Below are 25,925 nucleotides of genomic sequence, written 5' to 3' on the forward strand. Positions count from 1 at the left end.
TCCCGAGGATGACCAGCAGGAGGCCCTGCAGGGGTGAGTCTGCACTGTGCTACAGTATTGTTAGAAGTGCGATTAATTTTTGAGTTAATTGCGTGAGTTAACTGCGATTAATTGACTGTCATAATTTTAACACACAAAGCAGGGGGCTAACAGGTGGAGGATTTGTACATGTGAATGGTGACCTTTGAAGTCCTGTAATACATTGAGCATATTAAAGGACAAGGTGACAAAAGCTGAAGTAATGTGTGGAGACTCTATGGCAACAATGGATTTTAGTTTGAAGCCTAAAATTGGTATGTTAATTATGCCATATAAGAGAAGAAAAATACTCCAGAATAGGATAGATTTCCAGCTGAGACAAACTAACTCAACTCAGTTGGTTACTTTTGTCTTCATTTTCTGGGGTGCTCTGAATTAGAGAGAGGCCTGAGTCCTGAACAGCTTAACAAGTAGAAGCTACTCTGCTTCTTGAGCCCCTAGTGAGGAGTTGGTGGTATATTTGCAAATACAGTAGATTGTGGGATGGGGGATATGAAAGGGCCTTACTGGGGAGAGGAAATGAGTCACTTGGGCTAGGCTTCTGATAAAGATAGAAACTGAGGAGGTGTGGGGAAAGGAGGAAAGAAAACAAACAGTAGTGTAGACTCTTTATATCCATCTAACATGTATATAGTCAACAAGCCCATCTCGGGTCCCTGGTGTCTGCTTACAAAGCTCCTCCAGCCCCAACACTAGAAGTGTTTGGGAATTTTTCAATTACGTCTTTTTTGATGGAAAACTAAACCTTTTGGGGGAGTGATTTGGCTTTAACATGACTTTAATCAGGACATTTTCTCAGGTCCATGATGAATTTTCTGGGCAGAGAGAGAGAGAACCTCTCTTGACCAACAATAGCCTGGTGGTTTTGGCACTCACCTGGGATGTGAGAGACCGGGGTTCAAGTCCCTGTTCCAAATTGGGCAGAGGAGAGATTTGAAGCAGTGTCTCCCACCTTCAAGGTGAGTGCACTAACACCAGGCAATTGTGAGGTGGGTTAGTCTCTCTTTTTTTGCAATATTTTTTTGAAAGGTCTCCAATTCATCCCAATGAGTAATGGGAAAATTTTCTGAAATCTTAAAAATCTTTGCAGGGTAGGAAAACCAGTTCCTGCCTACCTCTAACCCACACCAAAAGAAACTGGCAGCATTTTACCCAAGTCCCAGAACCACGTCTCACTATTTCTGTCCGGGGGGGGGGGAGGGAAAGTTCCTCTGAGTGAGGCTGGGGGTGAAATCTGTTGCTGGTGCTCTGAGGGCTGAGAAGAAGGGGGACACATGTGTCCTGCCCTGCCTGCAGGGCAGAGCAGGGAAGTAGCTGTTCCTTCACATCTGCATGCCTGAAAACAAAATGAATATAGCCAGGAGTCCTGGATTTTGTGTAGTGTTAACCTTGCATACACATTTAAACCCAGAGCTTTGCCAGAAGTTATAAGCTGTGTGAGTTCTGTCAGTGGTGTGTGTGTGGTGTGTTTTTTTTTTTTTTTTTTTTTAAACCACTGTGAATTGCATGCTAGTGGAACATATTACTTAGTGAGGCCTAAAATGTGTGGCTCGTGGTAATTATTCCTGGTGAAAGTTAATCCTGCTTAGCTTCTGAGGCCTTGAATATGATTCTACTCAGGATGATATTCGTATCCTCACTCCGTTTCATGTACCCTCTGCTAGGTAATTATGTGACAGGACTCAATGTTTCTAAAACTAAACTGACTCTTTATTAAGAGAATTATTCACAGTGGTGCTGCATCTGTATCTAGCATTCTATCCACATGCATGTAGAGAGGATGCTTTGGTATCTCCTCCAAACTCTTCTCTCTTGCAGCCTGTGCTCTGTCTGTCAAGTTCCATACATGTTACTACTTACTCCTATTGAGGAAATAAATATTGAAACTTGACAGAAGTTTGTCTCTTAGCACAGCCTACAGAGCTTGTAAGGTCATCTGAGAGCAACTGTTCTTGGAATAGAAAAGTGAACCAGCATGTGCCTGGGCCTTGTTTGTCAGTCTCTCTGTCTCTGGCAGCATGCAAGTGCCTATTTCCATTTCCCCTACTCCATTAGTTATTTACTGGGTCAGTCATGATAACATGATGCAAGGGGATGGGGGGCATGGATCAGTGGTCACGTCTCAATTCCTGTGAGTATCCAGCACAAGCTGGGGAAGCTAATGGTACAACCAGCTGACCAAATTCGCTGATGAATCCTGCTCACGTCTCACCTGAGGGAAGAAGTAGAGGGGTTTCAAAATGTACACAGTACACCTGTTTCTTTGCCTCCCCTTGATCCTGGTTGCTGCACCAGCAGCTGGCTGTCAACTGACTAATCTGGGTTCAGTTTTCAGCGCAGGGCTTAGAATCTCAAGGCTATCATGCTTTGCCCTTATCTTGCCCTGAAATGGGTGATGTACACAATATAGGCTGGAGAGGTCGATGTGGTGGTAACCTCCTACAACTGAAGTGTGCTGTTGGAATTCTATACTGTACCATGCTAGTTTTAAGAAGTGCAAGATAAGTAGGTGGAAGATCAATGTGGAGGAATAGAGGTACATAGTTAACGATGATTATTCAACCTTAATTGTAAACTTCCTAGGTATCTAGAATTCAAGTTTAAATATTTGGATATATATACTGTGAATGTTGTTTTACAGGGGAACAGTTTAATACAGCTGTCTCTATGTGGGAATTAATAAATATTTACTCCAGCCCTACTTCAAGCATATCTGAAATCACATTCCATGTTCAGTTTGGAAATAAGACTTTGTTCCATTTTATGCGAGGAAGCAAAATGCACTTTAAAGTCTGAAATGTTTTGTCTTCTGTGCTTCAGTTTTACTTAAAGAAAATACTTTTTCAGAAAAACACAACTCTACCATATAACATGTTTCCTCGGTAACCTTGATAGTATAACTGTGATTCTTCTGGTAAAGAGACAGAAACCCAGAAGGATGATGACTGTCTGACCCATTTAGTGGCTCAGGTACAGAAATGCAGATGGTATGACTAATAAGCTTCTCTGACTATATATTGGTCTCTTATGTCACCTAAGGCCAGGTCTACACTACGGGGGGGAGGGGGACTGTCGACCTAAGATACACAACTTCAGCTACGTGAATAGCGTAGCTGAAGTTGCGTATTTTAGGTCGACTTACCGGGCTGTGAGGACGGTGGCGAGTTGACCGCTGCCGCGCCGCCGTCGACTCCACTTCCCCCTCTTGCCGCGGTGGATTTCCAGAGTCGACGGCAGAGCCATCGGGGATCGATTTTTATTGCATCTTCACTAGATGCGATAAGTCGATCCCCAATAGATCGATTGCTACCTGCCAATCCGTCGGGTAGTGAAGACATGCCCTAATACTAATGTGTTAGGTTAAAATAATAGTTCTGTAGCATCTTTCATGTAAAGGTCTCAAAGCTCTTTACAAACACTAATGAATTTAGCTTCTCAATGGTATTATCCTTATTCTAAAAATGTAGAAACTGAGGCACAAAGATTGTGACTTGTCCAAGTTCACATGCTGTATTTGTGGAGAAGGCAGCAACAGAACTTAGCTCTCATTATTCCTGGGCCAGGGCATTCATAAGACCAGCCTTTCTTCACTAGAAGTAAAAAGCAACAGAGGGTCCTGTGGCACCTTTGAGACTAACAGAAGTACTGGGAGCATAAGCTTTCGTGCTCCCAGTACTTCTGTTAGTCTCAAAGGTGCCACAGGACCCTCTGTTGCTTTTTACAGATTCAGACTAACACGGCTACCCCTCTGATACTTCACTAGAAGTGTATCCCTACTTCATGTGCTATTTGATAACACTTGATTGTAGCTACTGATTTTCATGAGCTTTCCATAGGTTTTAGATATGCCCCCCTTCAGTTAATTACTTTTTTCTTAAAAAAAAAAAAAAAAGTGGCAACAAATGTACTTAGCTTCTCTAGAATTTATTATCCAATATAACATACATTTAAGTGCAGTTACTCTCAAAAGCACTATAGAAAAACTGGCACCTTCTTACTCAGCTGATCTGCTCCCTGTATGTATTCAAAGTAACATCTGCTATTTTAGTGATGAAAACAGTTCATAGTGGTACAAACATAGAGTGGGCTGGATTTTATTTCTTGTGCATCACCAACATGGATGTTTACTAAGTTGCTGCTCTAGAGCTAGATCAGTAATAACTTCAACCTACAGAAGGCAAAGGAGTTGAACACATGTACTAAAGATATTAGTTAGCCTGAAAAATCTCTTTTTGAAATTGAGGTCTGCTTATCTCATTCATCAACTTAACTTTGCAGAGCTGGCAGTTGAAAGTTCACCCTGTACATCCCTTTCTTTTAGGAGTCATAGTAAGAATGAGATTACCTGAATTGCTTTCAGTATGCTCCTAACACTTGCAGCTCGGCACTATAAGATAATGACTATAATCAAATCTCATGCTTCAGGGCTTCAGATGGTCACTTGTAAGGGTCAGGAAGGATTTCTCTCCCTGCCCCCCTCCGCCCCCAAATGCACATTTGTCCAGCGGTAGTCTGGATTTTTTTGCCTTCCTCTGAAATATCAGAAATTGGCCACAGCTGGAGATGGGGTACTAGATGGGGTGGGCCAATGCTCTGCGGTGGTCAAGAGAATCTTCTTTCTAGATGAAATAGCTAATGGCATGGAGGCGGTGGAAATTGGCACTTGCATGCTGCTAGAGACAGAGAGACTGCCAAACAAGGCCTAGACAAATGCTAGTTCCTTTTTCCTTTCCAGGAAAACCACTGTCAGGCCTATTCCACCATCTTATTGAATATTTTTTTTGCCTGAGAATTTCCTTTTTTATTTATTTTTCATGCACACAGCTTGTAACTGAAAATAGCCTAAACTAATTTCCCTTGAGATAGCTCACATGTTCAGGGTCATACTAACTGTCGTATTTGGTATCGGGAAGGAATTTCCCCCCAGGTCAGATTGGCTGGGACCGTGGGGGTTTTTCACCCTCCCCTCCAAAATGGAGCATGGTTTGGCTGCTGGGATCATCTGGACATATTTTACCTAATCAATTCTCTGCCACTGCAGGAACCTCAGGCATTAGCGGCACCTTAGTCTCTGCTGTTTTCTGCCTGTGTCACACAGTTTAGTCTCCCAAGGACCAAAATGCTTTGGTGTCACTAAAATATTTTGGGTTTAATATAGGTGAAAACTAATGGCCCGTAAAGGCGGTTTAATGGTCTCTTCTGGCTTTATCTCTATGCAAGTTGAAAAGTGGTATTTTCTAAACAGTGCTGGTTTGATATGGAAATAATTTAAAAAACTGAAGTATCCCATAGTACCATTTTAGAGAGACTTTTAAGAACAGACCTGCACAATGTGGGTAGGTATGGTTTTAAAAACATCTGAATTATGGCTTCCTGTTTAAAAACTCAAATGTTCGGTAAAACCTTGGAAAGTAAGAAAATACCTGGTGTTGTCAATATGTCTGCCTGGAGCAGAACAAACACAAATAGTCTCACTGGGGAAAATAATCCTCTGCTTCACCTTGTAGACAAATAGGAAAATATTATTCATACAACGAAAAGCATTGAAATTCTTGGCAGCCAACAAGGAACTTCAAGACCTGAGGGTCAGATTAAACTGATTTTGGTTATTTTTATTCCCTTTGCAATAAAGTGGTTGGTGCAATATATTGGGATTACTATTGGTGGTGATGGTGTGTTTTTTTTTTTAAACCTCACTTTTTGTAGAAAATTAAAAAAAAAAATCATCATAGGATCTTAAAGCCCCAATACTGCCAACTTGTGCATGTGTAACTGTATTCCTGAGAGTAAAATGTTTGCAGGATTGGGGCCTAACACCAATGTTTGTGTCTCAAGTTTTACTGCAAACTTGTTAAAGTCACATTATGGGGTAAAAGGTGAAAAAAAATATATAATCAAACATTTTGACATTTATAGTAGCCGATCTGAGAATGGTGGTAGGAGAAGGAGATGCTCTTTCCAGATGCTATAGAAAGGAGATTAAAATTTGATCTTCAAAAGTAACTACATCCTAGAAATTTGCAACACATAGGTATAATGAATTCTTTACCTAAACCTCGAGATAAGCAGAGTATAAAGTAAATGAGTACCATGTCTAATATTTGGGAGATTACATAGTTACCATGGGTTTGGTTTTTCTGTAGCCTGAGTGTGAAATGAACCAAAGTGAAAACTGAGCATCTTCTACTGAGCTAACAAAAAGATTTTTGCCACATTTTAATTGGTTTTATTAAAAGTATATGATTCAAGTTAACTAGACAAGGATCAAATTCTGGACTCCAATCTAGATCCCTTTATGTCTTTGCATCAATTTACAGCAGTTATTCATCCCTGCCTCGCCCCGCCTGTTATAATTAAGGCTAATAGATTTTGAAACAGCAGGAAAACGTTTGCCTGTACTTCCTATTATCTGACAATATTTTTGTCGTTCTTTAACAGCTGTGGGTAACAGCATCAACATACTACAGGTGAAAATGTTTTTATATATATAAAATCTGCATATTGCTCTGTGCAAAAGAGCATTAAAGCTCTGATTCAGGGCCTCATTCTGCAGAGTACTTAAGAATGTGCGTAAGCCCTATTGACTTCAGGGCCTCACCAAGGTGATCAAGCACATGCCTAACTTTAAAATCATGAATGGGCACATTGAATTTATGAGCTCTAATTATGCCCGATCAGTACCAGTGGCATGTTAGATATGATTATATATTTTTTTGTTAATTATATATGATGGTATTGGTTCTCTTTAACACATCAGCATTTAATTCTTTAAAATCACTGACGAATGTGGCTTGTAATCAGTTTCTCCCTCCCCACCACATTCTGAGCATAAATGGCTGTCTTCATCTTCCAATTATTCTTCCTCCCTCCCCCCCCTCCCCCAGCCTATCACAAGGATAAGGTGGTTTTGGCATGGATTATTATAGTATTTGCCAAGTCAGCTCTGAACATTTCAAGGATATGTACAGTACTCAGACATGCACTAAATAATTTACTCAGTGTGTTTTTTTTAAGACCGCAATAACTGTATATCTTGCACATCATTGTTTGAAATGTTATGAACTTTTGACTTGAACTGTTGTAGATCGTTTACCTTGTTAATCTAGTGTGAGTGACATTTTAGATGCTACATACTTGATCAAAAGAGGCTTGTGTTTAAAACCTATTTTAATCTCATTGTTCTAACCATATCTTCTACATAATCTGCTTTAATTTGTCATTTTAAGAACAGCATATTTTAAATGTAATCTAAATATGCCTACTTTTTAAAATTTAAATGTATAATGTTCTGTCTATAAATTAAATACTTAAACAAAAAAAGGCACAATTCTTTTTTCTCTCCAACCAACAAAGAAGGCATACAATTGCTCTGGATTTTTTTTTGGGGGGGGGAGGGCCTCGGGGAGGAGGAGGAGGTGTGGGGGAGAGGCTCCTGTGTGATTTAAATACTTGTTAATCTGCTTCTTTAAATATCATAAACAAAAGTATCAGAACATATTTCCAAGGACAAAGGAGGAGTTTGCAAACCCTGTGATTGGTTGGTTGCTAGTTAGTCCTGTCCCAGAGTCATCCTTAATTGGCTTTGGGTAGGGTTGGATTCACATAAGCAGGGTGACATTTATTGCATTCTTACTTGTTTCTTTGCGTTGACTCTAAGGTATTGGGTTCTGAGAACTGAGGCTTCAAGGAATATTGCCAGGGACTGACTTTATTTCATGTATGACCTGAACGGAGGCTGTTAGTCTAATTCTGTGAAGAGCAGACATGAGCTTGTATGCAAGAAGGGTAACTTTGCCAGCGATTACTCCAATAGCTCTTCAAAAAAGGGTAGGGCATTTAAGTAAGTGTGTAACATTCACTGTAGTGTGTGTGTGTGTGTGTGTGTGTGTGTGAGAGATAAGTGGTTGCACAGTTTAAACATATAATGTAGCTATATATAAGTAGATATGATTTTTAAAAATGCTATAATTTTAAGAAAATAGTGAAATGTCTTTATTACATCTAGTTGATTAATGCTTATTAGACTACTTGTCACACACATAATTTTCTCTGTAAGGCACAGTACTATAACCACAAATTATAAGAGAAAAATGTATGTATAGAATATCTTAGTTGGGCCAAAAAAGCTAAATATCATAATTCCATTTATTAATGTTAAAATATGCACTTTTTATAGGGTTTTTAAGGGCGTGATTCAAATCCCACTGAAGTTTGAATCAGCGTCTATGTTCTTATACTCTCTTACTGACTCTTTTGGCTAAGTTTCAGTTTAAAAGTTGAATGTAAGCATTAATGTTTAGTTTAAAAAAACTGTTAGAAACTATTTTAAACTTTATTTGTTCCAGTTCTTAATATAAGGATTTAACTTTTAAAAATGTATTTGATACAAAATCATACAATTTTGATATTACACCTTGTGACTAATAACCAGAGTTAGAAACTAGCCAGTCTATGTCGTGTGGCTGTATAGACACTTAAAAATAACAAGTTGAGTGAGGGAGATGTTCTTCTTTTCTAATACAGTGGTATTAATTTATATTAAATGCAGGAATCTCTATCTGTTTTTAATAAATCCACGTGATTTTAAATAGATATGCAAAGGTAGGTTTCATTGCCATGTGCTATAGCTTTATTTCCCCCGAAATAAATGAAATTCTGGTAAATAGGGTCTTTTGTTACTCAGTTGCTCTTGAGACACTGTCACAGCTATGAAAGATGGAATTTCAGTGAAACATCATTGTAGTTGTAGAGGCTTTCAAGGCCATCTCTACAGAAATAAGACATAGTGCATGTTTTGTTATGACCTGTTTGGCCCACGGTGTGTACACCATTTGATCACACAGCTTTTGAGCCAAAACGGTTTTCTGAGTAAGAAGAGCTACAAGTTTTTGATCAAAAAAGTACATTAGGAGAATGGTAAGATTACCCAGTTCAGCATTCAAAATTCAGGAAATGCCACAATTAAGGTTTTACATATAACTTAATTTTTCTGTCTTGTGCAATATGCATTATGATACTGTCCTAATTAGGACTATATCTAGGGTATAATATTCTCCCTCCTCCCCCACCTTAGATATGCAAATAGCATGTTGTAAATGTCTGTGTCCTTGTCTCCTGGCATTTTGTTTGTCCTAATAGTCCAATATATCTTAACTGACTTGCGAGAGAAGAAAATTTTCTTCTCTAGCATCTAAAATGTTTGAATGTTAAGTTAATCAATACTCTCGTATTATGCATTTTATTTTCAACAATGCTTTCATGTATTTTAGGAAATGAGGCAGTTAGCTTCCAAGATAATTCAGTTATAAACTTAGGTGGTCTACATGTTGCCACAATCTTTCATTATTGCTCTATTTTTGCTTATTGGGCATTTGTTTTAATGGACTTTGTCTAGTACAGACAGAGTAATACACAATATTACCCACTACACTTGTGCTGTAGACACTGACATAGGTAAAGGTGTACCTGTAACTTTGGTTTTTGGTGTACCAGTTCCCTGGTTTTTGAATACTTTACCTGCAGCCTTAAAGTTTTTATCAGAATTTTCTGTGTGCATGAATGAAGGAAAAAATAATTCCACATTTTGTATTTTTGCTGTTTAGTTAGATTCCACCAGTGCCCAATCCTCTGAAACTTTATAAGGTATGCCTGAAAGACCCCATTCCTCAACAAACCTTAGGAAGTGTTTAAGTGTTCTTTACGTACTTTACAGATAGACAGTGAATGGGACAAGTGTGCCAGTTACCCCTTCCCCAACCTCCGCACAACTTCACTGTCTTTCAACATGCAGCTAAGTTAGCTATGCATGCATGCTTAGTACAGCATGCTTAGTACAGCCTTCCACATTTTATAAGCTCAGTGAGAAAACTGCAAAATGTACTGTGTGCACCCAGAGTCCGATATTCAATGGATATCTGATCCAAACAACTTTTACATTTGAATACTCAAAGGCACGTGTCCTTGATTAGGGCTAATTCAATTTAAACTTTTCCTGATGCAGGTTGTGCTCTTTGTATCTGTGCATGTGGCATACCCTCTGTATGGATCTCTTTTCTCCCACCTCCCCCACCTGCCCCCCAAAGGATGACTTAGCCAATTCTGTAGCACCATCTTCCCCAGTGTTTTCCCCAGATATTGAAATTCGGGGGAGTGTTTGAATATATGGGGGATGGAGAGGGGAAGAGGGTCAACGAGGGTTGAGATTGTGCGGGCAAAGGTGGGCTGAATAGCACCATAGTAAAAACGGAAAAAAGTTTCACGACTATTTTATTAGATTGAACTCCTATTTTAAAATCATCAGAGAAATTAAAGTTGGCTTCTCAAGCCTACTATGAAGCACTACATCTACATCCTTCTTGGCTTCTTGTAATTTTGCACAACTCTTTGGTGTCTTCTTGTGTGTTCATTACTTCCAGTCCTTCATGATATGATCATACAGAAGACAACTTCTTTCAGAACACACAATTCTATTCAATGAGGAAAAAGAATGCTCAATTGTAGCGGTTGTGACTGGGAATAGCAAGAGATGAATTCCTACTACGTTCATCCCAGGAAACATAGCACAAAGATTGGGTCGAACCACTAGTAGTGATGATGATGAAGAAGTTGAAGTTAAATCTTCATTTGTTTGTTGTATGATATGCCACTCTGTGTTCAAAATTCTCTATTCTGTCCTGATCACATAGCAGCCCCATTGCTGGTAGCACCTCACTTCACTCAACTGTAAGTGTTTTATGAGACAGACATCTGTAAAAGCTTTGTAGAAGTTGAGTAGAGTCCAGAAATCACTATTGTAGATTTGTAAGAATCAAGTCTGTGTACTTTTTCTGCTGGCTTGACATCCCATAAAGAGTCAATATAAGTGCCTTCATTAGTCAACTTCTGGACTGAAGTCTTTGTTTCTTCCAGTATGTTTTCAGTGGATATCTCTGATTGATCCAAGGGTAGCTTCTATTGGTGGACAAAGATCTATTACTGTTGTAGCAGATGCCTGAATGACATCGTTTAATGACCCAAGTGATTTCAACAGTAGACTTACCAGAGAGAGAATGGCGATAGTCTTCTCTGAACTTAGTAACAAAAGTAGTCCACCAGTCTCACTACTTAGATCCATCCCATCTTGGTAGATGCTTTCCAAAGCCAGTAATAATGGTTGCAGTAATTTTAAGAAAACAACCAAGAATCGCTCATGAGAAAGCCAGCAGCTTTTCCCAGGTTGGACTAACTTGAACTTCGGTCCCAGTGTATCTTCTGTTTCCAATATGTTCAGTCCTTCTGGACTTTTGCTGAAAAAAGAATATAACACAGCCATTAAATTTATGGCTTTGTTAATGTATTTTGAAGATTCTGCAGCTCATACTAGAGCTAGCTACAGTAGATGGCCTCTGCAGTGTGTATAGGAGAGTTTAGAGTTACACTTTTCTCTGATCAAAGCTTGCATTCCACTATGTCTTCCAGAGAAGTTTGCAGTTCCATCAAATGCACAAGCAGCCATCTCTTTGGGGTTCAATTTACAAGCATTTAACTCTAAGATGTTACAAATGCAGCTGATGTCTCTTCTATAACCTGAACCTCTAGAACGCATCTACTGGCTTTCCACAGCTATCAAGATAACATATGCAAGAACTTAATACTTGGCACCCATTTACATTGGTGCATTCATCAGCCATGTATGCAAATTTTCTGAATGTGGTGAGACAGTTCTTCACTTTTTCAATTACTGAGTCTTTCACTGTTGCACTGCATGCTTCTAACCCGTCAGTTGAGTTTCTTGCAGAAAGATAGTGAGCATTTGCTGGTCTTGTTCGGAACCAGTGTACAACTTCAGGATTAACAAATGACAGTGCTCTTAACATTGGCCTCCAATTTTTAGTGTGGTATCTCTTGCTTAAATAGAAAGTATGATGCAACAGCCATGTTGGTTCACATAAATTGAGTTGTATCTCCTCCATTATTAACAGCCTTATTAAGTACTTCTAAAATTGGCTTTGATAGTGACTGGCTTATAAGGCTTTTTGCATGTTGATGCAGTCAAGAGGCATTTCATATAGGTTGTCAGTATTGGCTTGGCTGATCAATCTGGCAAACCAAGTTCCTCCACTTCTACTTTATAAATCCATGATGTGCCCACATCTTGAATACTGTATGCAGTTCTAGTCACCCCATCTCAAAAAAGATATATTGGAATTGGAAAAGGTACAGAGAGGGGCAACAAAAATGATTAGGGATGTGGAACAGATTCCATATGAAGAGAAATTTAAAAAGACTGGGACTTTTCAGCTTGGAAAAGAGATGACTAAGAGTGGATATGATAGGGGCCTATACAATTTTGACTGGGTGTGGAGAAAATGAATAAGGAAATATTATTAACTTAACACAAGAACCAGGGGTCACCCAATGAAACTTAATAGGCAGCAAGTTTAAAGCAAACAAAAGGAAGTATTTCTTCACACAACGCAGTCACCTGTAGAACTTTTTGCTAGGGATGTTGTGAAGGCCAACATTATAAAAGGGTTAAAAAAAGAACTGGATAAGTTCCTGGAGGATAGGTCCATCAATGGCTGTTAGCCAGCATGGGCAGGGATTCAACATCATGCTTTGAGTGTCCCTAGCCTCTGTTCACCAGAAGCTGGGAGTGGACGATGGGATGGATCACTCCATGATTCCCTGTTCTGTTCATTCCCTCTAAAGCAACTGGCATTGGCCACTGTTGGAAGACAGGATACTGGGGTAGATGGACCATTGGTCTGACCCAATATGGCCATTCTTACATAAAAATTAATTATAATAATAAAAAAAATTTAGTACAGAATCTCTCCAAGATAATGACCTCTTGAGATAGTGATGATGTGAGATAATGACCTTGGCAAATAATGCATTTTAAAAACTAGGAAACACACATTATGTAAATTTCCCTGTCACAAATCTAGCATTCTTGAGTGAAGTCACTAAAACATAGTCCAACAAACAAATGCTCTGGCCGCTGTTGTTCTTTGTGCCACCGTTCACTCCACTGCTCTGTCTCCAATGGCCCTGCACCGTCCTCTTCTGCGGACACCTGCCACTGCGACCTGTGCGAGTTGGTGTCTCGAGGTTCCACCCAGCTCTTAGTGGGGGAACCTTGCTGCTAGTGCAGGCTGGGCCGTCTTGTCCACAGAAACACTGTCCCACAGCAGATCTAAGCACTTAGACCTGATTATCTCTGATTTCAGCTCTAGTGGTCACTTAACAAACCAAAAGGCTCTCTATGGAGCCTAATCAGGTTTATCTCTAAACAGGAGAGAGGGGCAGGTCAAATAGTGCTTGTGACTTTTAGGCAGAGCCCACACCACCAAGCAAAACACCTGTGCCCAACCCCCCCCCCTCTCTTCACTGGGATATGCCATCCAAACCTCATGCTTAGAGCGTGCAGTTCAGTTGAGGGTGACCAGTGCTTAATTTGTAATGAGAGGGGTGCCGGGGCTCAAGCAAGTTTGTTACTTTCAGTGGCAAGCCCAGAGGTGCCAGGGCTCTGAACTGCCAAGCCTAGAGGTGCGGGGGCTCAGCCCTGGCAAGCCCTAGCACAAATTAAGCACTGAGGGAGATCCCCTCATTCAGGCAGGCTACGTACAGTTCTGCTGCCCTTTACTCATACAATAAGTATAACATTTCATGACCCCCAAATTCAATACTAAAGTGATTTGTAACCCAACACCAGCTAAAACTGATCAGTTGGGCAGCACGGCTCCGGCTGCTAGATACCTAGGCAGAGTAGGTGTGTTCATGTAAATACAGTCTGGTCCTGAAGCCTTTCCACCCACCCTTGGCTCATCTCTAGCTGTCAGGGGAGAACTCATTCAGACCTTGCTTACAAATCATAATTTGAAATCATTATGTAGGCCAATATAGCTGAAAAAACATGTGCCGACCTTGTCATAAATAACAGCTGTATTAGGAAGCTAGTCTTTGTTTATACTTTTCAAACCCATTATGCTTTCTCAGGTACAAGTATTTTCTCACGTACTGCATATGCTTTTAAAGTGTGTATTGTTTAAATTTCAATTCAAATTTCCAGCCAACAACTAAATTGGCAACACTGCATGTAATGAGGTGTGGGGGGGGGGGGGAGGGGGAGGTTGGGGAAATTCAGGGGGATTGTAGGAAAATCCCTGACCTTCCCTGACGATGGGCATGTGATAGGATCAGGATGGGATATGTATCATTTTGTCTCCTTATGGACATTAGGCAAAAGATGAAAAACAGCCCTAGGCTGTGTTTATTTCTGTATAGCCCCCTCACCTAATGCTCCTGGGCAGCTACCATGGGCAGGAAGATACCCTTGTAGAGCAGTTCCAATGGAGCTGTGTTTCCAGGGAGCTGGGGAGAAGGGGTAGTTGAGGGAAAGGGTGCAGCAGGTCTCCATGGGTATAGTTTTAGTATTCTTGGGATCCTCCAGGTTTGAAGGTGGGTTCTGCAGAGAGCAACCCCCACTCCAGAACAATTGTGGGGAACTCCTTTCAGAGACTTCCTTCCATGAATCCCTCCCAATAAGTTTTATTACAGCTATTTGAATCGATCTAATGTAGAAACAAAGTTGGGAAAACGTTTATAATGGGGGAGAGTATCATTCTCCTTTTAATATAAAAACCAGTTCAGATCTTTTTTTGGTTAGTTCTTTCTAGTATATTTTTAGTAAATACACAGACTGCATCATGTAGTATAACATTTAAGATACGATCATACTATTATTGTAACCAAGGTCAAAGCTCTCATTGACTTGAACCGCATCATCTTTAGGCTTTTCTTATGTTACATACTATTTCAAATAGTAGATTTTTCCTTAGAAGAATGAACGCACATTTTAAAAGGCAGTCTCCCCACTGTTTTCTTTTTTCCAAAAATGTGCTTTTAAAATGTCACAAATATACTATTTTTGTCCTATTTTTTGAGTACTAGATTTATATACAATGTCAAAAATGGGGGGGAAAAGTAAGTAAAGTATGAAATGTTATGTTGGAATTCAATGGTTATTAGGAATATATTGTGTCAGACAATTTTAAAAATAGCAGCTCTATTTCTTTTCAAATGAAAACTGAGCCTTAGTTCACAAAGTATTCTCAATTGCTGGTCATCTAATCCATAAGAATTTGACGTAATATGTATCCAATATAGTAGGGCAAAAGTGCAGGTTTTACCAATTATACAAAAAATATTGCAATGACATTTTTTTCATGAGAAGAAAAATTAGTTGCATTACTTAGCTGATCTGTGGCTATCCTGCCAGTTCCTGATGGATGCACTAGTCACCTTCATTTTCTTTTTGAAAAGCTGAAAGGAATACATGCTCCAAATATGTATCTGTTGTACCTTAATATAGACAAATGCTATTCATACCATACCATATTGCCATTCAACTACATCTCGTAAGACTAAAATGCAGTACAAGCTTTATTACCTCTAGAATGTACTTCCATGATTCATGCCATTCCTTTGCTACAGACCATACATGGACACTGTTTGCTATGGATGTTATTCTAAAAGGGTCTGACCTTTTCTCCAAAAGGGAAACCCTAAAAGTCAGCTGGAAAGGTAATTTATTGAATATGCATGCAAATATGCATATCTCTAAACATTGTTCAAATCAAGTCTGTACATTTTGGTCCCATGATCATTCTAACAGTCAGAATTAATATTCTCTCTCTCTAGTCTTGGTAACTTTTTACTCTTCTATAAACTGTTTTTAAGGAATCTGACTAAAAATATCAACCTGCATTGAAAGCATTTATTTGTTTGTCTGAGAACTAGTTAGTCATTAAAAATAAATGCTGATGCATCCATAGGATTGGTTGTGGTAGTAGGTAAACATAGACACGATCATGTACATGGAATGAGGAATAAGGCATGGTAAAAGTGTTCTGTGACATTTCATGCTAACTAGGATCTATTTTCATAAGGTTTCATAAGTCATTCTGTGTATAAAACCCAAGTGCATATATAGCATGACACATAACTGTGTCATGCCCATTGTTTAAAAAAAATTACGTAAGATAACTTATAAATGATAAATTGTAGTGTTTTAAGAGCTGAGGGTCTGATTAGATTGGTTAAAGTCAGGATGGGTGTAAAGAACCAATTTGAAAGTTTCCCCACCCACCTCTAGTGTACCTAACTTCTGGCCTGCAACCGCCATTATACTTTAATCCTGGGCCTTTTCTCAGCAAAAATTGCTACTTAAACTAACTCTTATTCAGAGTTAGTGATGAGAACATATATCTGTTCGGCTGAAAGCCATTTTTCAATTTGTATTCTGGTCCCCAGAGGTGAAAGACTAGTGCATTAATTTGGGAACTTTACATAAAAGCACTCAAATTGACATACCAATGGTGTCTGTACATGGATACATCTGGAGGCAGTGGTTTCTTCTTGGAATATTTTGTCTTCCTATCCATAAGGACAATTGGAAAAATGGAATTATTTAAAGATGCATAAACACCTGAGCACCCTTTTTATTTCAGTATGAAACTACTTTGTCTAAAGGCCTGACTGAACAGGGAAGTCTTGTTCTGCTTCTTGAAGCTCACAAAATCCAGGATCTGGTATATTGCCAGAAGGAATGAGTTTGTTGTGGGCACTAACTATATTCAGATCTGCGTTCTGCTGGGCCTGGGCAGTTCAACCCAGAAATCTACAGCAAGAATAGCTCACAAACTGCGACCACTGAGACTGGAGGCAGGAAACGAGGTAATTCCAACCAGGATGGAATGGCGATTAGTGTGCTTTTGTCCTAATCTAATATTGTCTTCTAGCTCTTTGTCATTAAAAGTGTGAAGTATTACAGCAGCCCAAATAATACATCCATGCTGGTTACAGAGCTACTGTAATGTCTGATTACTGAAGTGCTCGGCTTACTACTCTGGTTATTGAAGTACTGCTAAACCTACTCCACTTGTAGAGGGCGTTTTATGTGAGTGTGACATTTTTCCATAACTGCTAAGTCTTTCCATATCTTCCCATAGGTGTATATCGGGAGCTGGCTTGCGTGGAGAAGAATCAGAATTAAAAACTGTTCAATAGCAGTATTGGATGGTTGATAAAGTTCCTTCCTAGCACTTTCTATGAGATAATACAGCTAATGCTGCTAGGAATTTTTACACCATAGGAGAATTGCAGCTGAAATAAGGAGGAGGATAAATATTGTTGGTGTTTTTTATTTTTGGCCCAGGTGATTATTACTGACCACTGTGCTGCATGCAGAAAAGTGCAAGCACTTTAAGGATACATCTACACTGCAAATGGGAGCATACATCCCAGCTCAGAAAGACAGATAGGTGATAGCGAGCCAGTGGTAGTGCAGGTGGTAGCTCAGGCTAGTTGCCGGAGTATATACACGGGGGGGGGGGGGAGCGGTTGTGTGGGAGTTTGGGAAGGTTTGTATCAAGCGGCTAGCCTGAGCTGCTTGCCTGTGCTATCGCTGGCTATATCCTGATTTATTTATTTATTGATTGAGCACTGGCTCAAGCAGAGCTAGTGTGTGATTTGTCTTCCTGAGCTGGGAAGTATGCTCCCAGCTGTAGTGTAGACATACCCTAAATGAAGGATGAAAACCACTATTATTTATTATGGAGTCGTTTAAGGGCCAATCAAGAATGGGACCTATTGTGCTAGGTACAAACACAGAGTAGTAGACTGTCCCTGCCTCAAAGAGCTTATCTAAATACATAAGACAGACATAGGGTCGGGGAAGGGGTATAATGCACAAACCACCTACATAGCTGAACATCTGCAATTTGAATGTTTATGATCTTATTAGTCTAATGCTGTGGAAGGCAGCCAATGGCAGGGAGCAGCCATGTCTGTTGTCCTGGGCTGCTTTGTAATAAAACTGGGGGAAATAAAACTGTTTGCTTATGTTCCTCTACCCAGAGGGGGACTAAGATGAAAATGAGGTCAGGTGGCATAGCCTAATAGGTAAGGCACTGCTCTGGCTGATAGGAGACCTGGGTTCTGTTCTTGGTTCTACCACTAACTTTATGTGTAACCTTCGGTAAATCACTTCACCGCTCGGTGCCTCAGTTTCCCCTTCCATTCTTTGTGTGTCTGACTAACTTAGACTGCCAGCTTTTCAGGGCAGGACCTGTTGTACGTATGTATGTATAGCATTTAGCACAATGGGGCCCCAGTCTCAGTTGAGGCCTCTGTCTGCTGCTATCATACAAATAATAAGGTATGGGGGAGAAATGCGGTTAAAAAAATTGGGAGTTTGGACATATATTCCAAGTGCATTTATTTTAATATTAGGCATTTAGATTGTTGTGGACCCACTGCTACACTTGTCTCCCCTGCATACTGTAAACCCTGGCTGTTTGGCCTGTCATAGCTGTTTGAAGAGAAGATGCAGCTGAAAGGCTGATCTTAGCGGAAAGACACCTGTGACTGATTTTTAAATTAGTGTGATTTTAGGTCTTATTAATTTCCCCAGGTCTGCAGATATTTAACTGTATACATGTTTCTGAAACTTAAATGAACTTTTTCCATTGCATATTCAAGTGTCCAGCAAGTGATAAGTTTAGGCTATACTGAGCATAGCCTGAAGAGAAGGCTTGAAAAGGGAATGAGCAGAATTATGGAAGGGCTTGAAGACATGGACAAGAAACTTCAATTTGATTGGGGGGGGGGATGGAAGAGTCCAAAGATAGTGGTGATCTGGTCAGAACAATGCTTGAGGCAGATTATCTTAATGGCTATGTGTGTGTATTGACTGGAAATGGGAGGGGAGCATGGTTTGTCAGTTGGACCCGAGAGAAGGTGGTAGAAATAATCGTGAGAGGAGATCATGAAGGCCTAAATGGGATTTTAAGCTGTTATGGACAGATCCTAGACATGACCACTAGGACAAGCATCAAATATGCAGATGGCTTTGATGTGAAGAGTAGGGAGAGGGATCAAAATAGTCGAAGTTGACCTTCAGGTTATGAGCCTGAGTGACAACGAACAGAAGGAGTGAAGAGCTGTTTGGGAAGGGAGATAAAGGTTTATTTTGGTGGTGGTTAAATTTTAAGCTGATTGAGAGAGAACCCTAAAGGAGATGACAGAGACCAGATATGATTCAGATTGAATGGAGGGAGACAAGTTTGTGGCCTTGCCTTCTCTATGTATTGAAATGGCTATCCTTTGAGCAGGGGAGAGAAATAGTTGACAACTAATTTAACATGCACATACAGATTATTTAAAAATTATTTCAGCCAATAGCCATGTTTGTTTACAAATATGCAATAAGGTACTTTTTTTAATTTTTAGCCATTTCAAAGGAATAATTGTAAAACAAAACCTAGCAGGAAAAACCAGTGTTTTTGTTTTTCCACAGTCTTTGTAAAAATCCCGTTCCAGCCTTTTGCTTTTTCTAACATGTGCATGCTAAATATTTTTATCATGTGACAAAATATTGTGTATTAGGTTCAGTTGCTGTATGCTAGTCACTCAATGACACTCTGGTCTCTACACTTGCTGTGGCTTTTTCAGATGATTTTTAGTTACAGAATTCACAATGATCTAATGTGACTTATATGGCAAAATGTAACACAGCTCATTTGAAATTTGTGTGTGTCTGGAAGAAGTCATAAATGTGTGGGTTTTTTTCCAAGTCTTTAAATCTGAATGGTGTAATGCATTCTTTCATTACTTCTTAGCTGGCGTGGTTTGACAAGCTTTAGTGGCACAATTAATGTTCCACTCCACCCCCTCTCCCTCTTCAGTTCTTTGATATGTTTTTCAGTTTCTTCTTGACTTCTTTGAACATCTAACATTCTTCATATAGTAACCAAGGAAATTGGCAGTGTTTAGTGCTCTTCTCTGCTCATAATCCTTTCCTTTTGGCAGAAATCCCTTGGAAGAAAACTGATTTCTCATCAATTGGGAAAAGTGCCTGGCCATTTCCTAGCCATACTACTTTAGTCTCCTATGAAAAAATTAGGCTTCCAGTAAGTCAGAACTTAACCTTCAGATTCTGTTATCTAGCCTGGAAGTGTATCAAGAGGCTTTGCTGAATAATTATTTCTGCTAGGAGTAAATTTCTTACTTAGTAGACATGATTCTGCATAGCTGTATATAAAGGAATAAATGTAGCATACATACAGCACAAAAGGAATTGCTTAGGCTTTTTATGCTAAAACTGAAGTATTTCCCATACCCATAACTAAGATTCTATGTGCAGCTTTGAGATTATTCTGATCTATATAAATATCCAGTTACTTATTGAGGTAGTTGAACTTTTTATAAAATCTACACACACTAACTTGCTGGGAAGAATTCAACACAATGTACTAAATCATTCATCAGGTTTAGACTGGTCTTCCCCTTTCCAGTATTGACACTAATGTGTCTCTCTTGCTTTTTTTTCTACTTATAAGCCTCCAGACCTTCTTTGTCTCCCTCTCTTCACACAAGCATGCTCTGGTCTCCCCCAGGTGCCTGTCCAAATATCAACCCTTTTCCCTTATTTCTTTCACCTCTAAGCACACCCTGTGCCTTCTACAACCATTGCCCTGAATTCCTGTCCTCCAACTCCATTCTGAATTCCCTCTGATCTGGCATCTGCCTTCTCCTCTTCACTAAAACTGCTCTTGCCAAGTCTCTAAAGACCAGATCTCAGGGCCTCTACTCTATCCTTGCCGCCTTTGACCTTTGTGCTGTTCTTGACATTATTGATCATACTGTCCTTGAAATCTTGCCTTTCTTTGGCTTTCATATTTGTCCCTCCGATCTACTGACCGGCCAACCAATGTCCGGTTACTGTGCGTGGGGAAGGTGAAGAGGTGCCAGGTCATCACCTGCATCAGCCCTACTCAGCCAGGGCCACCTCCTACCTGTGTCTGGTGGCAGGAGCTCCCAGCCCTAGCTCAGCAGGTGAGTCCCTCTTGACCCGGGCAGGAGAGTGGGAGGGAAAAGCAGTGAGTGGGATGAGGGGGGAGGACTCTGGGGAAGAGTGGGGGGCAGGGGCAGGTCCTTGGGGAGGATGTGGAGGGGCAGGAGAGGTTCTGGCACTCCTGCTGGAGTGTCCATTTTTTAAATTATTATGAAGTTGGCAACCCTAGTGAGTCATCCTCCCATTTTCTGTGAGATCAGCTACGTCTGACTGATGTAATTATAACAACATAACCCCAGTGTAGACTCCGCTATGTTGATAGTGCTTAGGGCTTCCATTGACATAGCAACTTTGTTTAAGTAGGTAGTGGTCCTACACCAACAGAAAAACCCCTTCTGATGGGTGTAAGCTGCATCTACACTACAGGCCTATGCCTGCATAGCTATGCCAGAAGAGTCTCCATAGTACAGACTTAAACATATTATGGGCAAAACTGAACTCCTTACCTAGTCTATTCTTCTAGACTGGCACCTCCCACCTCACCCCATTTTGTCACCTTTAGCAACTCTAATATCCTTTTATCATTTAAGCCTGAAATTTGGGTGTCTTCTTTGAGTTCTTCTTTTCCCTTGCTGTGCACAGTCATGCTATGTCCAAAACTTCCTGCTTCCTCTGTAAAATCCCATCTTTTTGTTTCCATATTAGTAAAACTCTTATTCCAGCCCTCATCTCAAGTGTTGACAATGTTAACTACCTCCTGTCTGGCTTTCCTGACACGCACCTTGCCCCCCCTCCATTCTATACTAAATAATCTTTGTTGTCTGTTCACCAATAATGGACTTTCCTCTTTCTTCGCTACATAACATTCAAACTTCTTAGCCTTGCTTTCAAGGCCTTCCACAACTCAGTCATTCGTTATGTATCCATGTTTGTCACTTATTTCATCATCCCCGTCCCCCAACCTTGAATACCCTATTTGTCTACTGCCGCAGACATTGTCACATTTGTTGTCCTTTAGGCATGGAATTCCTTCTGTAACCACAAGACAGTATCTTTATTCCCTACCCCCCATTTTTTTTGTCTTGTTTCAAGTTAGTTAGATGTTGCCCCAGAGATATTTCAGTCTTCCTGTTTGAGCTAGATATTTTAGAAAAAACAAAGGGTCCTTCAGGCTTGACCACAGTACAAATAATAATCCATGGGAGATGTGGCATACATTTGTGCCAGGTCAAAGGAAAAATTTGCCTGGACAATCTAGGCTACTATCAGAGAATAATGCTATAACAAGCAGACAAATTATCAACTTTTAAATTTAAAGCTGAAGTTTAAAGACTTCTCATCTTTGTTCCCCCATCTATGTTCTTTCTCTAATGCGCTCCAAGAGGATAAACTGATATTAATATTGGCATTTTTACCTTGAAGCCTGTATGTTATAGTTCAGCCTAGATTTTCTGTATAAAATTGCTGCCCAGAAAGAACAATCTGCTCCTCTTACTGAATAGCAGGATCTGCTGCAGGATGAGTGCAGGGCAGTCTTGCTCTCCAACAACCCCCTCCCCCAGCCTCCTACATCCTTGGGGCAGGAAAGGTGGGAGGGTCCCCTAATTCCCCTAGTGCATAAGGCTCCCAAATTCTTTAATCCAGCCCTGAATGTGTCAGTAACAGATTTACTTTATGTAAGAACACCGAATTCTATTGCTGTCTGACAAGCAAAGAATATGTTGGATAGTTAAATACAAAGCACCATTTAAATATTGGTGACACTTGACACAAACAAGAACAAAGAATTCAAATGTATGGCTGATGACCTCCTGCCCTTAACTTCACTGACCACAGCAAACAAAATGAGAAGTATATGGTGTTAGCTTGATTTTTGGAACTCCTTTCTTTCCCTCATTTTCATAGGTGACTTTTTTTTTTTTTTTTTTTTTTTTTTTTTTGTAAGTGTACCTGTATGTGGGTGCTTCTTAATGTATTCCTAATTTAGGAGAAGAACTGTGAGTGCAGTGTGAGCCCCCCCCCCCTCCATCTTCCCCTGCCTCCCATAGCCTGGGACTCAGGAGACAATCCCTGCTCTGGCACAGACTTGCTATATGATTTTGCGCAAGTCACTTAGTGTCTTGATGCCTCAGTTTCCCCCATCTGCAACATGGCAATAATAATTCCCTAGCACGAGTGCGATGAGCACAAATTTATACGTGCTTGTGATGTACACAGATACTAGGGTAAAGGAGCCCATATTGGTGCTATGGTAATACAAATAATTAATAATACCTAATTAGCTTAGAATAGGGAGAGAGAAATCTGTTATGCTCACATTTTCCTTCTTTTTTTTACATGACTGCATAAGGTAGTTTCTGAGAGTTTTCTCTCTCTACACCTGCTCTTTGTGGGTAAATGCTAGAGGATTGGGGGACGGGGGGGAGGAATCCCTAAACTCCCTAGATTGGCATTCCACCACACCCAGGAAACCTACCTGGTGATGGAGACGCTATATGGTGGGCAGGTAGCCTATCCGCCAACAGGCAGGATTCCAACACTAGCCTTTTAAAAATATCTGGGTGTCCTTAACTGTGTTGCGAAATTTTCCCATTTCTAATGGAATTCTCTGTGATGGTGTTGGGAGTTGTAAAATGTTTCAGAATGCCTCCATTGTAGTGCAGTATGCTACAACTCTCATTACCCTACTCTGCCAGCCTCAATAAGCAAACCTTTCAGACTAGATGAGGAGACAGTTGGGAGCTAGAGAACAAATGCTCCAGGCAAACAGCCTGCTAGTTAACTATAAGATAGTGGGTTATTGATGATCATACCTGGTTCTGACATACAATAATTATCTATTTAATACATGACTGAAACTGTAAAATAAGTACAAAATGTCCAAAGTTCTATTCATAGGGCAAAAAAAAAATTGTTGTAGTGATGACCTAAAGTTAAGCACCTAAATCTATATAAATGTGGACTGGTTTTCAGATCTGTGGTTATCAATGGGTGTTCAGAGATGCTCAGTGTCTTCTGAAAATCAGGTCATTGATTTAAGTGCCTAAATATGGATTTCAGTGCCTAGGTTTTGACACTCAAACTCTTTAGGACCGAGAGTGTGTCTTTCTGTATGTTTGTATAGTCTCTGCATACTGAGGCCCTCCTACTGTATTGTAACACAAATAATGCAGTCTGAATAGAATACCAATAGGATTTAGTTTTCAGACCTGATTGTAGGATTTGCAAGACTCCTCCAACAAATCCATGAAGTTCACAGTTGCAGGCCTTGGTCTGCTAGGAGACTTCTCAGCATGACAGATTGGGAGAAACAGGGGACAAAAAATCCCCTGCTCTGGTTACCTTTATGCTTCCTTCCCCTCTGCTGCTCCCTCTTCATTTCAAGCAGTTACTGCTCTCCTATGGTAATGATATTTCAAAATAATTCACACCATATTCATTTCCACCTTAAATAGAAGTCAACCATGATTTGACAATCTGAATAAGATGACTAAGGAAACAAATATAATCCAAATAATATTTATACTGTGACACATCTGGGTTTATCTTTTGGCACAAATGCTTTCACGAGTCTATTTCAATGTTCAAAATGATAAAAATAAATAAAAAATGATGACAAATAAATTGATCAATTCCCCCATCCCACCCTTCAAGCAATGTAACCACTTAATAATGCCTGTTGCACTAGAGGTGGTGCCTTCCCTTTATGCACAAACACTTATCTGAGCTGAAGTAGAAACTCTTCCACTTTAAGAACCTATGTCTGTCTACGCTGAACTAAAAAACCTGTGCACCAACCAGTCTCAGAGCCTAAGTTAATTAACTCATGCTTGCAGGGCTTTGGCTGCATGGCTAAAATTTAGAGTGTAGATGTTTGGGCTCAGGCTGGAGCCTGGGCTATGAGACCTCTACCTTCACGGGATTTCAGGGCCTGGGCTCTAGCCCAAATGTTTACACTGTGATTATTAGCCACACAGCCTGAGGCCCTCAAGCCTGAGTCAACTGACCTGGGCTAACCACAGCCATGCTGTGAAGCTTCTATTGCATGTAGACGTATAAGTACCAGAGTCTGGGGCCCACTTTTAAAATGTCCTACTGTGCTGACTTATAGCTTTATACCTGCCAGGTGCTTAAAATACGTAAAGGAAGCAGCCTTTGTTTTCCTTATGTTTCTGTTTCTTGTCACTGTCTTGGCAGGTGTTAGGAGACAGGAAATGGATAGAGAGTGAAGATGGCTGTCTAGGTTCAGGAAAGGTATAGCAAAAATAGAGACAGACATTCCCTTAGGCAGGTACCTCATAGGTTGTAGATCAGGGGAGGTCAGTGTGGTCACATTCTTGGCCATGACTTTATTCTCATTTTACTTCTAGAGAGCATTTCCCTTCTCCGTGCTTCTGGCAAGAAAGAAATGTATAGCTCTACATTTTAAGGAAAGGCAGCGTCTCCGCTCTTTCAGCCTCTTTCAGGTGGCTCTATTCTTGGAGACCTTTGAAACAAATAAATTCTTAAGAAATTTGCCTTGGACTTCTCTCAAATGCATGTACCCAGACAATGCATATGGTACAGCTTTTTCTTAATTAAAAAGAAAACAAAAGGTCACTCTAACTTGATGAGACTTACCCTGTCACACTTACTTCATCAAACTGTAACAAAAGTTCAGAAAAATTCTTATGCTACAAGCAGTCAGTTGTCTCCCAGCAAAATTTGAATCTTTTGCAAGGAGCAGAACTAAATGGCACAGTGTAGCTATGTTTTTACAAGGTATCACATGTCATAGCTGAGAGTAGGGGGTAATTGGCTGTCTTAGACTTAGGCAGGATGTATTCACCTATACTAAGAAAGTGAGGAGACTTAGAATATAAACTCTACTTAAAAAACATTTTTTTTGTTTTGTTTTGCCTCAGCTGTAATGTTATGGTCCAAGGCTTCCCTTGTCAAATGGCCTCAGTCAGTTCATTATCAGGATGTGTGTTACAGTCTTCAGTATTTTTAAAAGCCAATTTCTATATGTTCAGAAGTAATACAGAGATTAGTCCTCTGCACTGCA

The 25,925-nt window shown here is 40.1% G+C and overlaps 1 protein-coding gene across 3 annotated transcripts in view; it reads left to right on the top strand.

The window, feature by feature from the left end:
• GRB14 (growth factor receptor bound protein 14) overlaps positions 1-25,925 on the top strand; it is a 98,515-nt gene that overhangs the window by 25,193 nt on the left and 47,397 nt on the right. Inside the window, exon 1 of one of the 3 annotated variants that reach the window (XM_054043287.1) lies at positions 7,698-7,866. The exons of the other annotated variants lie outside the window; for them this stretch is intronic. Coding sequence (XP_053899262.1) covers positions 7,804-7,866 — 63 coding nt within the window. The 5' untranslated portion in view covers positions 7,698-7,803. Of the gene's footprint in view, positions 1-7,697; positions 7,867-25,925 lie in introns of those variants that run through there. 3 annotated transcript variants of the gene reach the window in all.

This window comes from Malaclemys terrapin, chromosome 11 (genome assembly GCF_027887155.1).
Source record: "Malaclemys terrapin pileata isolate rMalTer1 chromosome 11, rMalTer1.hap1, whole genome shotgun sequence".
Classification (NCBI taxonomy): domain Eukaryota; kingdom Metazoa; phylum Chordata; order Testudines; family Emydidae; genus Malaclemys; species Malaclemys terrapin.